At 40.2% G+C, this 13,847-nt stretch overlaps 1 protein-coding gene across 2 annotated transcripts; it reads right to left on the bottom strand.

Annotated features, from left to right (window-relative positions):
- Positions 1-507: 507 nt before the first annotated feature.
- On the bottom strand, positions 508-13,702 carry EAF2 (ELL associated factor 2). Of its 2 annotated transcripts, XM_048309881.1 has the most exons (6): positions 13,517-13,702; positions 11,061-11,155; positions 10,248-10,384; positions 9,339-9,484; positions 5,822-6,088; positions 508-1,353 (listed from the first exon to the last, which is right to left on the bottom strand). In XM_048309881.1, exons 1-6 carry the CDS (start codon positions 13,617-13,619, stop codon positions 1,307-1,309), a joined length of 795 nt encoding a protein of 264 aa, XP_048165838.1. In that variant the 5' UTR covers positions 13,620-13,702; the 3' UTR covers positions 508-1,306. The 2 variants fall into 2 exon arrangements, with proteins under 2 accessions (XP_048165838.1, XP_048165839.1); XM_048309882.1 differs by lacking the exons at positions 10,248-10,384; positions 13,517-13,702 and having other exon boundaries at positions 11,061-11,139.
- Between the last annotated feature and the right edge of the window lie 145 nt (positions 13,703-13,847).

Here is a 13,847-nt window from a genome sequence, read left to right as displayed (position 1 = left end):
TGACATATGGGATTCAACCCTCACCGTTTAGACACAGAGCTGTGACCCAGTCACTGCAATCCAGCAAAGGAGACTTCTGTGTGAGACTGAGGAGACTTATCTTGTCAGACCTCACCCTACAGACATTTGCTACTGTTACAAAACTCTTCAATAGCAAATTACAGGATGAAATTTGGAGTCTGATCCCCCGTTCTTCAGGTCTTGAAGCATAATTTCAAATGTGGAAGAAATAAGACCTTTTCTTGTCTAATACTACAGTATTACTTTCCACAGGCATTTGAATGTAATCTGTAATAAACATTCAGTTACATCACCATAAACTTTTGGCAAGCTCTTACTAAGGGTCAGCTCATGTAACAAAAGCAACAAACATTTCAGTCTTGTAGACAGGGTGGAGAGTCCTTATTAGCTACTATTTCAATGCTTTATTTCTTTGCCTGACCCCTTCACTGGCACGACTACTTTAGGTAGAAAATCGAATTCATAAGCAGTAAAAACGGCATCTGATGCATGAAAATGATAAATATTTGCTTTATTAAATTACTTTTATACTTCTACAAAGAAATTTTCTGACTTCCATTACAGAATTAAATGAAGGAAATTCATTGCTGTCTCTGCAGTTACCTACATTTAGATACAAAAAGGTTGTAAAAAGACCGCCCTAGTCAAGTTACATAAAAAAGGCAGAGAATAGATAAGTTCCCTTAGGAATCTTGAGGCTCAGAAATACGAAGTCCCATAATACAATGAAATTAATAATTCAGCAATGTGTTGAACAATTGTAAACTGTAACTGCACTAGTGGACCACATTATTCAGCAGTTTCCTTAAAGGTATGAACTGTGAACTGAACAAAAAGTGTAGCTGACACAGCAGACCTCATTTAGTTGTTCTCCCTTTCACTCCCTCCAAGTCAAAGTTGTGAGATCAGCATTTAAATGATAGGAAGGAAACTTGCCTCCATAAATATCAGAAATTTCTCCATTCCATAGCTATTTATATAAAGTAACTAGCTGTTACAAATCAGTTTCAAGTAAAACAGGTGGCTGAGGCAAAAATAATCAAAATCAGATCATACACAATTTTACTGTAAATACAGTAATTTGAAAGATAAACACATAACCATAGCACTGACAGGATATCAATGCTGCTGTATTATAGACATGATGTGTCAGTAGAAAATTAGGATGTCTATTATCAAAATTGAGGACATTCATTCCAGTCTCTGGTAATCTAATCTTAGTGCAAAACAGATGCTAAGACATATTTAGCAAAAAAAGGTGATACATTTAAGGCCAAAAAGTTGTTCAGTCATCACTGTCGCTTCCAGATTCACTCAGCTGCAAGTCATTTCCTAGAAGAGAAAGAGTCAATAGATTAGTCATTTTCAAGGAAATAATTTTCTTTCAAGGTATTGCCTTTCCCAATTAAGGCTTACAAAAGCTAGTACCAAACAGGTCAGGGAAGCTGGACTACATGATCTTTCAAGTCCCTTCTAACCCAAATTATTTTATGATAAAAGAGTAAATAGGTGTAGAACCAAACTCCCCTTTGAAGAACCTTAGAGATATCACTTTTCTACAATTTTAAAATCTTGGCAAGGAAGCCATTAGCTTATTTGCACAAGAGCATTTATTTAATATCACCAGATCACAAAAGACAACACCTAGCTATCTCTGCCACCCACATTTTCATGCTTCACAAGTGGAAAAACTGCTGGTGAATGCAGTTTTATGAAAAACAAGTTGTTGGGTTTTTTTGAAAGACATCTGAATGCTACTCAGCTGTGCTTGAAAACAAAGTGGTGTCTCAATCAAGAAGAGCAGCTCTTTGACATACCACTTAAAGATGTATCAGTGACCTACTATTTCAAACTGGTTTTGGAACAAGTGAGCAAACAAAACATCAAAAGGAATTTTACACAGCACTTTAATTTGGTGGCTCTCTCTCTATATATATTTCAAAATGAGGAAGTAAAAAGACTACACTGTGCTCGCCCTGGATGTCCATAAGCTCAGGGGGTGGGAGGGAGGGAATCTTCCCAGGATGACAGATAAGTAACAAAAAATACAGCAGCATGCTCTACACAATCTACATCATATCTAGCAACTTCCCACACGTTTTTAGGAGTCTGTTCCAACTGGTATGCTTTTATCCACACCTCCCTTGCCAAACAACCATTACAAAAGAAAAAAAACTCATCTCAGGTTGTGCAGAAATGGCCTGAAAACAAAAGAAAAATCACTGAAACTGAGAAAAATGAGTCAACACACTATTTTCACATGCCCTTTCCTCAGCTGCAGCACCCTTCACAGATCCCTTTTGCAGATGGGTGAAAAAGTAACCTCAAGGGGGTAAACCCCACAAGACACTCAGATTGGATCTTTTGTTCTCAGGCGTATCATTTCTTCCAGAACACTGGAGTCTTTAACATGGCCACATTTAGCCTTCCTTTGTTTTCCACTGTGTCATCACTAAAGCTTAGAAAGTGGTACATGCTTCTCTGCAACAACAAAAACACTTTATATAAGAAAAGAATAGTGAAGATGGCTGTTTCCAGCAATCTTTAAAGTATTAGTGTTGATAATTTTTTTGTTTCCAATCCTCTATATAGAGAAAATATTTACAGCCATATTATTTTAAGATAAATTTAAAAAGCAATTTAGAAAGAACAAAATCAAGTTATTTGTCAATAATTATTCAGAACAATGTAATATCCTAAAAAATCTTTCAAGACAGAAAATGGTATTGGTAAATTAAACTCATGTATTTATCATTCAAAGGAGAATTACAGTGAATTCTTAGAAATCCCAGCCCTGTTATGCAGTACCTACTTTACGAGAAGATAGGGAGTGTGAACAAGAAGATAACCTTCCAAATAGTGTTTCTGCAGCCTTCAAAGGTTGTTTCAACACAGTTAATAGAAATTACACAAACCCTGTAACACCAGCCAAAAATACCAATGCTTGTGAAAACCAGCAGATAGGAAAAGCAAGAACTCCAAGTTCCAGAGTCAGAATTAATATGTTGGGATTTACTTCAGGCTAAACTTTCTGCCTCATTTTTGCAGCCCTACCTCCAAAAAACACCTTCAGAGAGAGGGCAAAATAGCACAATCTAGAGCTGGTGGCTTTCAGATGGATTTGGTGCAAAGATAGAAAGTTCATTTAATGAGGACCATGAAGAAACATCTAGACTATTGTACTTACGAGGCAGCAATGAAGGGGGGGAGAGCTGTTGAATTGTTTGCTTTCATGGTGCCAGTTGCTTATTAGCAATATTAGTTGGGGAAATAGATTGCACTGCAAATTACAGTATTTCCTAAGTTTTTAAATCGGTGAATATAATATACTCAACTGAATTCTTGCTAGTTATAGGGGACAGGGAAACTCATAGGAGTGATCACTGCTTCACAGATCTTAGTGGTCACACCAACACAAAACTAATGTAAGGGAAAATTATTACTTGACAAAGTAAAACAGCTATGTTTGTACCAGTATCAAAAGTGAAGTTCTGCTGAATACTAAGTACCTAACACAAGGCCCCAGAATAGCCCATCTGTGCTAGGTTTTCTTTGGAAAGTTACTTTGTTTAACATAACCCTTGTTTAAACAAAAAGTAGATATAAAGCAACATATGATCAAATATTCATAAAGAACAGATTTATTAGTGCCACCATTTACAGACTTCGTTATACGGCAAGTTGTGAGCCTATATAACCATCTTCTCAAGGTAGCAAGGGGAAGAAACAGTATTCTGGGAGTGAGGGGCAGTCTTGAGCCCCAGATTCCTGAAGAGGTACATATGTATTTGACAGAAGTATTTGGTTACCATGCTCTAGACACCACTTCCTCCATTTTCCAAATTCTACAAAATCTCACCTGTATAATTTCTACGTGCAAGATAAAACTCTGCTCTCTAAGCTTCCCCCAGCCTTCTCCCTGCACACAGAAAGTCAAAGAACAACTTCACTAATTACTCAGTATGGCTCTGATTCTACAGAGGTGCACAAAACTAGTCACAGACATGAGCACGCACACCTCAAAGCAAGATTAGACAAGCAAGCAGCTTGTGCTGACATTTGTTGATTCAATATTTAATTTTGCAAAACCTTGAGATGGAAGAAATGACTGTACAAAATCCTGACTGAGAACTCTTGCCATTCAAAGTAGAACAATGTGCTATCCATTTAGTTTCTCCAGGTTTCACTCTCCTGCCAAATTCCCTCAGCAACAAAGCTAGAGAAAAGCAATCTCCTTGGAAGTAGCTGGTTTGATCTTTAACTAGTGGAAGTGTCTTGTAAGTGTTAACTGCACTGGAAGTTGGGGATGGAATCGTTTTAAGCAGTAACAAATCTCTAACCATAATAGAAGTAAATGGCATTAATCTCAAGAGCTGGACAAGCTCAAGAGGCCTGAGGTTACAGGCAGAGGTTCTACCTGTCAACATGGATGTGGAACAACATCAAGCCACCAACTTTCCCTGAAACAGTCTTGACGTCGTCATGGTTTAAGCAGCATTTTCTCCCTATGCTGGAAATGGTGGACTTAGTCACCTGTACTTGTATTTCTCACTGGAAGCTTTGCCAGCTGAGATTCTGTCACCGGCGATAGAGCTTAATCACATTTTCATAATAGTTTTATTTAAAGCATGGAGAATGGGGAATCGCATTTGTGAGTAAGGGCTGAAGTAAGTGGCACTCTAACGTTATGCAAACTGTACACATGAAGACATTGTTCTCTGCAGTGACAGTAAAATGAAAGCAGCATTTAGTTCTCTGCACATGAAGTCACAGGACTTTTCAGTCTGATCTTATCTGTTAATGCAGTACATAATTAAATACCAATGCAGATTATTTAAGTATTTAAATACTAGCTAAAAACAAAAAGAAAAAATAAAAAAAATCCCATTCAAGTTATCCATTAAGACCTGAAATAAAAGTAGATCTGCCAGTCTAAAATTGCAGTATAAAAGTTCAGTATAACATAGAAATGATAAACCATAAAGATCTTAGGCTGCAAACCAGGGTTGATGGAAATCTCTTCAAACCAAGAGCCAACAGCTAAGGAGCTAATTAAAAATGTAATCATTTTGGAAGAGTCACCATAGCTGAATACTCACTTCTATGTCTGAGTATTCCTGTTATTTAGGTAGTGAACTTAAGTTTCTCTACCTAGTGGGGGGTTTTTTTATGTGACTGTTTTCCAAACTCTCCTTTTTTTGAATACATTGAGCATTCAATTCCAGGCTGTGCAGCAACCCCTCTTGAACATCACAGCTACTCTTCAAATTACATTTTCAGTTGCCTGAATGGGCAGAATAAGATAATATCACCTGAAAGAAGATCACCTCCTTCCTTATATGTAAAGGACAGTTTTGCCATGTTGGCCAGTGGAACACTGCCACGAATAGTAACTGACACAGCTAAGAATACACCATCTCTTCTGTAACTCAGAGCATTGCAACCATAGTATCCTTCCCATAGTTCTATTCAAGAAATTATAAGCATATGTTTAGGGAGTGCCCTGTTAGTTCAAGTATTTTCAATACAAAATTACTGTTCTCCAGTCCCAATGTATAGAACTGGGAGGAAGCCAGAATAGGAAATATTTTCAACTGCTTCAGCTTTAATTTAATATCTCTGTGAACCACAGACCTTCTAGCTCAGTGTCTAATTCAGCCTGCTGCTGAACAATCAAACCCTAGCATCACTTCCCACAGTTTTAATTATAACAGAGACATACTTAAAAACAATATGGTTTCCTTTCAGAATCTTGATGTCTGGAATTGTGCACTAAGAAAAGAACAGCCTTTGTACTTACGTAGTGTATTCATCATATGACCACTGCTCTCTTGGGATCTGTTATGACTGGCATCTTTGTCAGGAACAGCCTGTTGTGGTATGGCAGACACAGTAGGCTGAGGCTGCAAATACGGCATCGACATAGGAAGAGAGGGCTTCATTTCCTCATCTTCAGAATCACTAGAACTATTTTCACTACTTGATGAAGAGGACGAAGAACTTTTAGAGTCAGATGAACTGTCAGAGCTACTCAGCTGGTCCATGATACTGGCTTCTGCTTTTAGCTCTGCAAACAATATGATTTGTTTCTCAGTTTACATTCATCATAATTGAAATATAAGGAAGAGGGAAAAAGGAAAAAATCAACAGACATCAGGCACACACACTACAGCGACTTAAAAAAAACCCAGACCAAGCCCACCAAAACTCTCCAGAACAAAGAAAAGGGCACAAGTGACTATCCAGCCTGTCAAGTGATTTTCTTCTCTCATAGCTTGAGCTCCCTTTTAAGCCAAGTGTTAGAACAAGGGTGACTGTGAACCCGAATGCTTAACCCCACATTCCATGGGGTAATGCATCCCACACAGCCTTTAATTTCTGCAACTAGCAGAAAATGTTCTGTGTTTTCCTTAGCACCCCAAAAGATGGCTTTCACTGACTAAAAACTGCAGTTACACAGATCAGTGACTGTAAGATGTCTGCAGCTGCACCCAAAATGCCTCCCAGCAGTTCAGCATTACAATCAATACAGTTGTTTGGACCATGTGACATTTTGCTCAAAATCAAGTTAAGCACGAAGAATATCCAAAAGAACCATCCAAAGTTCATATTAGGAAGGTTTCTCCAAATCCTCATTTCATTATAGATTTGGAGGAGCGAATAATGCTGCACAGTATGGATTTCTGACATACATTAGCTTAAGACCAACATCCAGAGGAAGTTAATCTTTGCAGAAAGGTACACATAATAATTGTGCAAAACATGAGTGCTGAGAGAAGTCTGAAACAGACCTCTGAATCATGGTGGAGGGAGGACTTGAGGAGTTATGGTGCAGAAGTTCATCACTATTCAAGACTGTAAGTACCTAGACATTTAAGATGGTCTTACAAGCTCTTAGAATACTTCAGGAACAGCTGTGATATAGCCGACACAATAAAGCAAGTAGGGGAGTGGCTCATCTCACTTCAAATTTACCCAATACAGAATAGGTTGAAGGTGAAAGTCACTGAGATGCAAGACAGTGCACAGTTTAAAAGAAAGGAGAGGGAAAAAAATTAATTAAATTAATCTTTAACACAAACTTCCATGAAACAGACTCTGAGTTATCAAAGGCCAGTCTAAAGGAAAGGCCAGTTTTACCAAAGGCCAGTCTAAAAGAAAATGGTGTTCAGGAAAAATGACACCTGAAATAGTGCAGCAATGGCTACAGGGACAAATTAACCCAATGCTAGGAAAGAAAGAACAATAAAAGACTGGGCTACTCAAACATAAGCAAAAAGATAAGGGAAGCAGAAGAAAAGTAAGAATTGGAAGCATCTAAGCATCCTTCTTTTGCTAAGGATGTGTATAAGATAATATGATCTACCACACATCTGGAGGTGTAAGACACCTAACTGAAAGACACCACTCAAGTCATAAGCATTTAATTCCACTTCCTGCTAAGCAATGTCTAATATAAGAAAAAATTTAAGTGAATGGCCAATACCAAAAGCTGAGAAATAAGATCTCTGCCTTGAATTTTGATGTAATTTAATCAGACAGAATTTAAATTAAGTACTTTTAACCAGTGAAGGAAGAGCTGTACATACACTAGAGGATAATGGCAGAATGAGCTCCCCCCACCCCAGAAAACAAAGTTAGTACCAAGTTCCAGGTAGCGTACCTAAGCAGGAATAGTAAGTTACACAACCATGGGATGCAGAACGATTAAGTAGGAACGCTTCTGAAGAGTCCCAGAGTCACCGGGGATCCCTACACACTGTTCTACCACACGATGCTGTTGCAGAAATGACTTGATACTATTTGGTCTTGTGATACTACAGACATGATACTATTTGTTCTTTGTGTATAAAGATGAATGGTGCCTGTAAGACAGCCTTCTTGCTCAAGTCAGCACTGCTAAAACCTTAGTTGAAACAGTAGATGTGTTTAGGGACTACAGGAAGTTTTTGGACTCATTGCAAGAAAGCTAAAGAAAACTGACAAAAAATCAGAGATTTAGAAAGGAGACTTCTAAGGAAAGATTAAACCAACTGGTGTAATTTTGCGTAAAGAATGGGAAAACCAGAGGAGTTTAAGTCCATGAAGGACTGCTCAAAAGCAGCACAGTAATCTGGTCTGTACTTGTGTACTTGCATGATAAATATGAAAGTAGTAATAGGCTTGCTGTCAGACTATTTATACAGGAGAATCCGAACAGTAAGGAGAGCAAAGCCCTGGAATGGCTTGCCAGCAAGTACAAGGATCTGTCAGTGGAAGGTTTTAAGAAGAGGTTAAAAGTTATATCAGAAATCTGACTTTAGGACAGAAGGATGGACTAGATGACTTGATAATATTTCTACCATCCTTTTCAATTTTTCTGCATTTTAAATAGTACTCAAAATTGGACTGGCACTACACAAGAGTTAGGTACATTGGCAGCCACTTTGGAGACTTTTAATGTTTGACACCACCACTCCCCCCAAAAGAACAGACCACCTAGAAAAAGCATCATTTTACTTCATGTGCTCCAGTTTTCCTTCCTCTTTGCAACCTTAGATGCATTCTAGTACTGTTCTGCCATATAGATTTCTGGTCAGAGCTTAAGACCAAAATGGAAACAAAAACCATCTTCATAATGAGACGTCTGAAAAAATCTGTTTAAAAAGGAATTCAGAACAACTTAGGAAGCAGATGTCAGTTCCAGTCAATGAAACTGCCACCTGTCAGCATTTCTGTAGCAAGTAATTACCACCTGCCATCTTCCTTGTCCTCCAAAAGGAAATAAGGCCTCCTATTAAGTGAAATATGAGTGTCATACTAAACCAGAGTCGCTCAAGGAAACAGTACACAGCACTGCTCAAGGGTTGATTTGTGAAAGTTTTTAGCTGTCTTTTTCATTGGAACCTCATTTTTCACAAGGCTCTATCTGGTAATTTAAACTGTATGTTGAGTTGTAAGGTACTGTAACCCATGTTTGCTGAGTGCACAGAAAGAAAAAACAGCAATGTCAAAATGGAAGTGACTTAGCTCCAGTACCACAATACAACCAACTAAATACTTGATTAAAGTAGCAGTGGAAGACAGAGTCAAGCAGAGAACAGCAGGACCCTTGGCATTATAAAGCCTAATGGTTCAGCTGGATTTTTACCTTAGCAAGCTACAAATACTGCTCTTTTACCCACTTGAGCCAGAGTGGCCATTTCCATATCAGAGTAAAGTTGCTTCTCAAATAACACAAAACAAAACAAAAACAACCCACACACTCAAAAACCTCTTAAAAACTAATTGCTTGTTAACAGCAAAGTTTCTGAAACTTATGTGCCAGTGGAGCTTACGCTGTTCAATATCATCCATAGGAGAAGATGGAAATGTTTTTTCTTTTGTTGGAGAGTTTTTAACGTTGTTTGGAACCTTTGTTGCATTTCGCATTTGCTGCTGTTGCTGCTCAATGCGAGACTGGACTTTACTGCTTCCTTCAGCTCTGTGTGTGAAAGGAAAAGATTTTTAATTACTAGAAGGCAAGATACAAGGAAAAAGGCAGGAATAAAGGGGATATGGTACCGTGGAATTATTTCTCATGCCTTTCTAAATAGCACCATTAGATTCTTAGGTAAGTTACTATGCTAACACACATAATATATTAATATTATACTATTAATATCATCTATAAATGTGTTAAAAATGATTTTTTGATATAGTGCTAATAACTTTATAACACTCTGTCAGTTGATTTGTTTTTATACCTTGCTACCCTTGCCAAGGATCACTTAATAATAATTCTGCTGGAAATCACTTATATGAACTCAGCAGCAAAAAAAAAATATTTAAAAACTTGGTATGAGAAAACAAAGCCATTAAAATTACTGAGAAGTGTCACAAAATTTTCTTTTTTTTAGATTTCCTCATTTACAAGTCAGAAGACAGTAGGCAAGTACCAGCCAAACAGATATTTTTTTCCTCCCTCTAAACACACCAGAAGATAGTTACTATTTCTTTCAATAATATAACATCTTTTGGTTACAAAAAAATAAATTTCCATTTCTTCTGCCATCATGACTCAAAACACATGAAGTCAGTTTGCTGAGAAAGCAGGCTTTTCACTCCTTTGAACAAGGCCAAGTACTTTCTAAAATTATGTTTTCCTAAAAATAGTAATGTGTAGTAATATATCTCAATTTAGACTCGTTAACAAATTGATTTTCATAATGAGTAAAGCACAGTTGTTTCTCCTGTAAATCACCCACCTGGTTTTTTTCACAGTGATGTTGCTACTAAGTTTCTCTAGGCGACATTCTCCAGTGTCATGGTTGATAATTAAGATACATTCTTTTAAGTAAGGCTTCTTTGAGCCCTTGAACACAGTCACTGGTGGAGTTGAGCCCTATTGAATCAGAAGTCCAGTAAGTGTTACTCCTGTAGTCTTTTTTCTTAGAAACAACAATCCATCAGTGATGACAAGTTCACTACAAGTGATCATTTCTAGCCATTAAAAATGTTACTGGTTAATTCAAATTAGATTCACAGTAGCCATGTCCAAAAGCAGCTGGTGTTTGACTGGCATGGGATTTTACTTGCTTAGCTTAGTTTGAAACTGATTAAATGCTTATTTCCCAAGGAAAGCAGACTCTCTCTAGGACTCCTCTCATCAAAAGGGGTTTCAGTTCCCGTATCAGCAGAGCAGTAAAGCATGGCAGGTAGTAAATTTTCCCTTTCCAGTCTTTCCTGCTTTAGAACTGCACTAGAGCAATAAATACCAGGGGGAAACTTGCACTGCCAACATACACATGAAGCTTTTCTGTGCACACAACACTTCTGGGTCATCCTACAGCATATTTCCAGTGTGGCAAATACACTTAAAGTTACAGTGCAGCTGTTTAACCTTTGTGTCTTTTGTAATCTTGCATTCTTAGAGCAATTGTTTTTCTACTCTAAAAGTCACACAGGCAGCTCTGAAACAGCACTGAAACTTTATGCCCTTCCATAGTCAGGATATATACTTAGGACAACAAAATAAATCATTCCCTTAAGCCTGCCACTCTTCAGCCACACCAACTCACCTCAATATTTGGCAGCGTTATTGTCACCTGTTCACCTTTGCCAACTTCAAGGTCTCCTTCACAGGACATATCAATAGATGCAGGCTTGAAGTCATCTAAATATAAAAACAAACTAGATTATTTACAGGCTTTTCAGGAATCTTATAAATGTAGGCACCACTTAATTGCAGTTGGAGGCTGTTAAGTAAAAGCCTTTTTTGTTAGTGTATCATCTACCATCATCTACCATTCCCCGGAGCAGATCATTCCATAAGTCAGTAGAATTCAAAGTCAAGCTGCTTTTCTCAGGATTCGTTATAAGTGTTTAAATCTTTTGGTTAAAATTAGGAAAACACCTTTAGGTTTTAATGGATAAAAAGGCTGAACAAGCTGTCTTATATTTCAAAAGATAAATCCTCATATAATTATCTTCAGAAGAATCAATAAATAGTTCTTGAAAATGTTAATCCCAAACATGGGAGATGTAGACAAGTAACTGAAAATGCAAAGAACAACATCAACCCTCAATATGCATCCCTCTTTCTGTTTCTGACTTTACTGTAACAAGCATGTCAGAACTGGACGAAAACTTGGGGTTTCAGTATAGTTCTTTTTGTTACAAGTGAAATTCCTTCCCAATTTAACATTGATTTACATTTTGTCTTTTTCAGCATCTAAAGTACTAGTTAAAATAAGTTTTGAGCAAAAGAAGGTATCCATTTCTGGTCCTTTTCAAAACTCTGAGACATTGCAAACGAGCATGTGTTCAGGCATCAGCATGGCAGGTCTGGTACATACCATTACCTACAAAGCATTATTTCCACCGCAAATAAATTGGGAAAGGCTACAGCCAAAACTCTGCCTGTGCCGATTTAGGGAGACAGGATGGCATCAAGAGGCTCTTCGAGGTCTGTGATAACATATGAGGGGTTGAGCCCGCGGCTCCAGGTGAGGCAGGGCCAGTCTCGCACCCCGGGGATGCCGGTGCCCTGCCTCGAACGCCGAATGAGGGCGGAGGGGACCCATCGGCCGGCACACACTGCATGGCCACACCACAGCACACGCTCCTCGCCTGGCTGCCTGCCCCATCTCACGCTGCTGGTCACTGGCGGCGGCATTCCTGCAGCTGGGGAGCTTCCCAGTTCCATAACTCGGCCTGCAGCCACGGGCCGGGTGGCACAGACCGCAGCTGGGAAGCATGGCTCCAGCCAGCACACCAACCGGGCAGGAAAACCAGGCTGCAGGAGCTGGTGGGTAGGGCTGTGCACGCAGCAGGAGGCTCGGAGCCCACACACACAGGTGACAGCCCCTGCTAACCTTGCTTAGGACAAACCCTTAAATGTCATCTTACAGGAATAAGCGCACAACAGTTCCAAAGTTTCTCATCAAATCAGAGAATATTTGCTTTAATATGTGGCCACTGGGTTGTTAATACTTTAGAAAATGAAGATACTGATACTTCTAATCTTAACTTCTAACCAGCAGCTGTTTTCCCTTTACTCAACTGTTAAGAAAAACGTCAGGTATCAGAGGATATTTCTTCTGCATGTGCATTTGATAGAACTGATGAACGTGCCAGTTTCTATGTCTCATTTGTTGGAAAGGAAGAGAGATTTCAAAACAGATTTCAGAATAAATCATCAAATTACAAGAGTCAGCATGAAACTCTAAGGGTAGGAGGTACCAGACGGGGTTGTTACTCCTCTTTAAAATTAGGGTAAATTTCAAATTGCAGCATTTGCTTAAATCCATTTTATAGCTTTTTTCCACTCTCCTCCGCTTGCACAGTTGCAGACTATCTGCCTAAGTGCCGTTCCCTCTGCTCACAGAGAGCACATTACCCATCCTGCACACAGGACACTCTCCAGAGAACATACGTGAGAATGAAGCTTGGGAATATCAGTCTATAAATAACCAGACAACAAAACCAGAAGCTACAGTCCTAAATTACCAAGGACTATAATCCTGGGAGCATTTGTTCCCTAGCTACCCTCAGAATCTTTGAGCACACACCTCTCTAGATGGTAATTATGTACTCAGGGAGGGCGTACTGGCTCCGTGATTAACACTGCCTGCCTTTAACCTTTGATTGCTGAATTGTACGGAACTTCTAAAACTGAGCGCAAGGAAAGAGGGCAGAGCCACAGGTTCATCTTAGCTCGGTTTACAGCAGAACAGCAGGCAGACACTATGGAAAAGGCATAAAAAGCGAACTTAGTGCCCAGCGGGTAGCGAGGGGCAGCTCTTGGCTACAATGGCCGTACGTGCTCCCAGAACCGACTGAGACCTGCACCGCTCCCGAAATCCTGGACCAGCACTCCACGGCACTCAGCTCCCAGCTGCGCCCCAGAATCCCGGGATAGAGGCAGCCACCGAGCATGGCCGCAGCCACCCCTCGCCCTTCAGGGGACCGCGGGCGGCCGAACCCCTCCCCGACCCCCACAGCCCCCGAGAACTGCCCCAACCCCAGCACTCACAGCGGACGGTGTGGAAGGCGCAGCGCGGCTGCTTCTCGAAGCTCTCCCCCAGCTTTAGCACCCGCGCCTTGGGGTCGTAGAGCGACGGGACCGCTCCGTTCATCGCGGCAGCGCCTCACACCATGGCGGGCCCCGGGGCCGCCACCGCCGCCCGCACCGAGCATCGCTCACACCGCCCGGACCGGCGGGAGCCGCCCACGCGGGCTCCGATAGGCTGCGACCCGCAGAGCCCCGCCCCCGCCGGGCTGGATTGGGCAGGGAGCGCGTCCCTCTCTGCGTTTCCACCAGCGGGGGTGTCGGAGGCGCCGGCCCGCACGCGGATATGCAAATG

This window comes from Corvus hawaiiensis, chromosome 7, assembly GCF_020740725.1.
Source record: "Corvus hawaiiensis isolate bCorHaw1 chromosome 7, bCorHaw1.pri.cur, whole genome shotgun sequence".
Classification (NCBI taxonomy): Eukaryota; Metazoa; Chordata; class Aves; order Passeriformes; family Corvidae; genus Corvus; species Corvus hawaiiensis.
The sequence above is the reverse complement of the archived record's forward strand: the minus strand, read 5'-3'. Positions and strand labels throughout refer to the sequence as shown.

Bases quoted from the DNA above. Each gene is read 5' to 3' on its own strand.
- EAF2 (XM_048309881.1), bottom strand. From the start codon at position 13,619: ATGAACGGAGCGGTCCCGTCGCTCTACGACCCCAAGGCGCGGGTGCTA. The intron at 10,385-11,060 runs GTGAGTTGGTGT...CTGATTCAATAG, and splicing joins TAACGCTGCCAAATATTGAG to GGCTCAACTCCACCAGTGAC. The intron at 6,089-9,338 runs GTAAGCTCCACT...TATTGTTTGCAG, and splicing joins TATGGATGATATTGAACAGC to AGCTAAAAGCAGAAGCCAGT.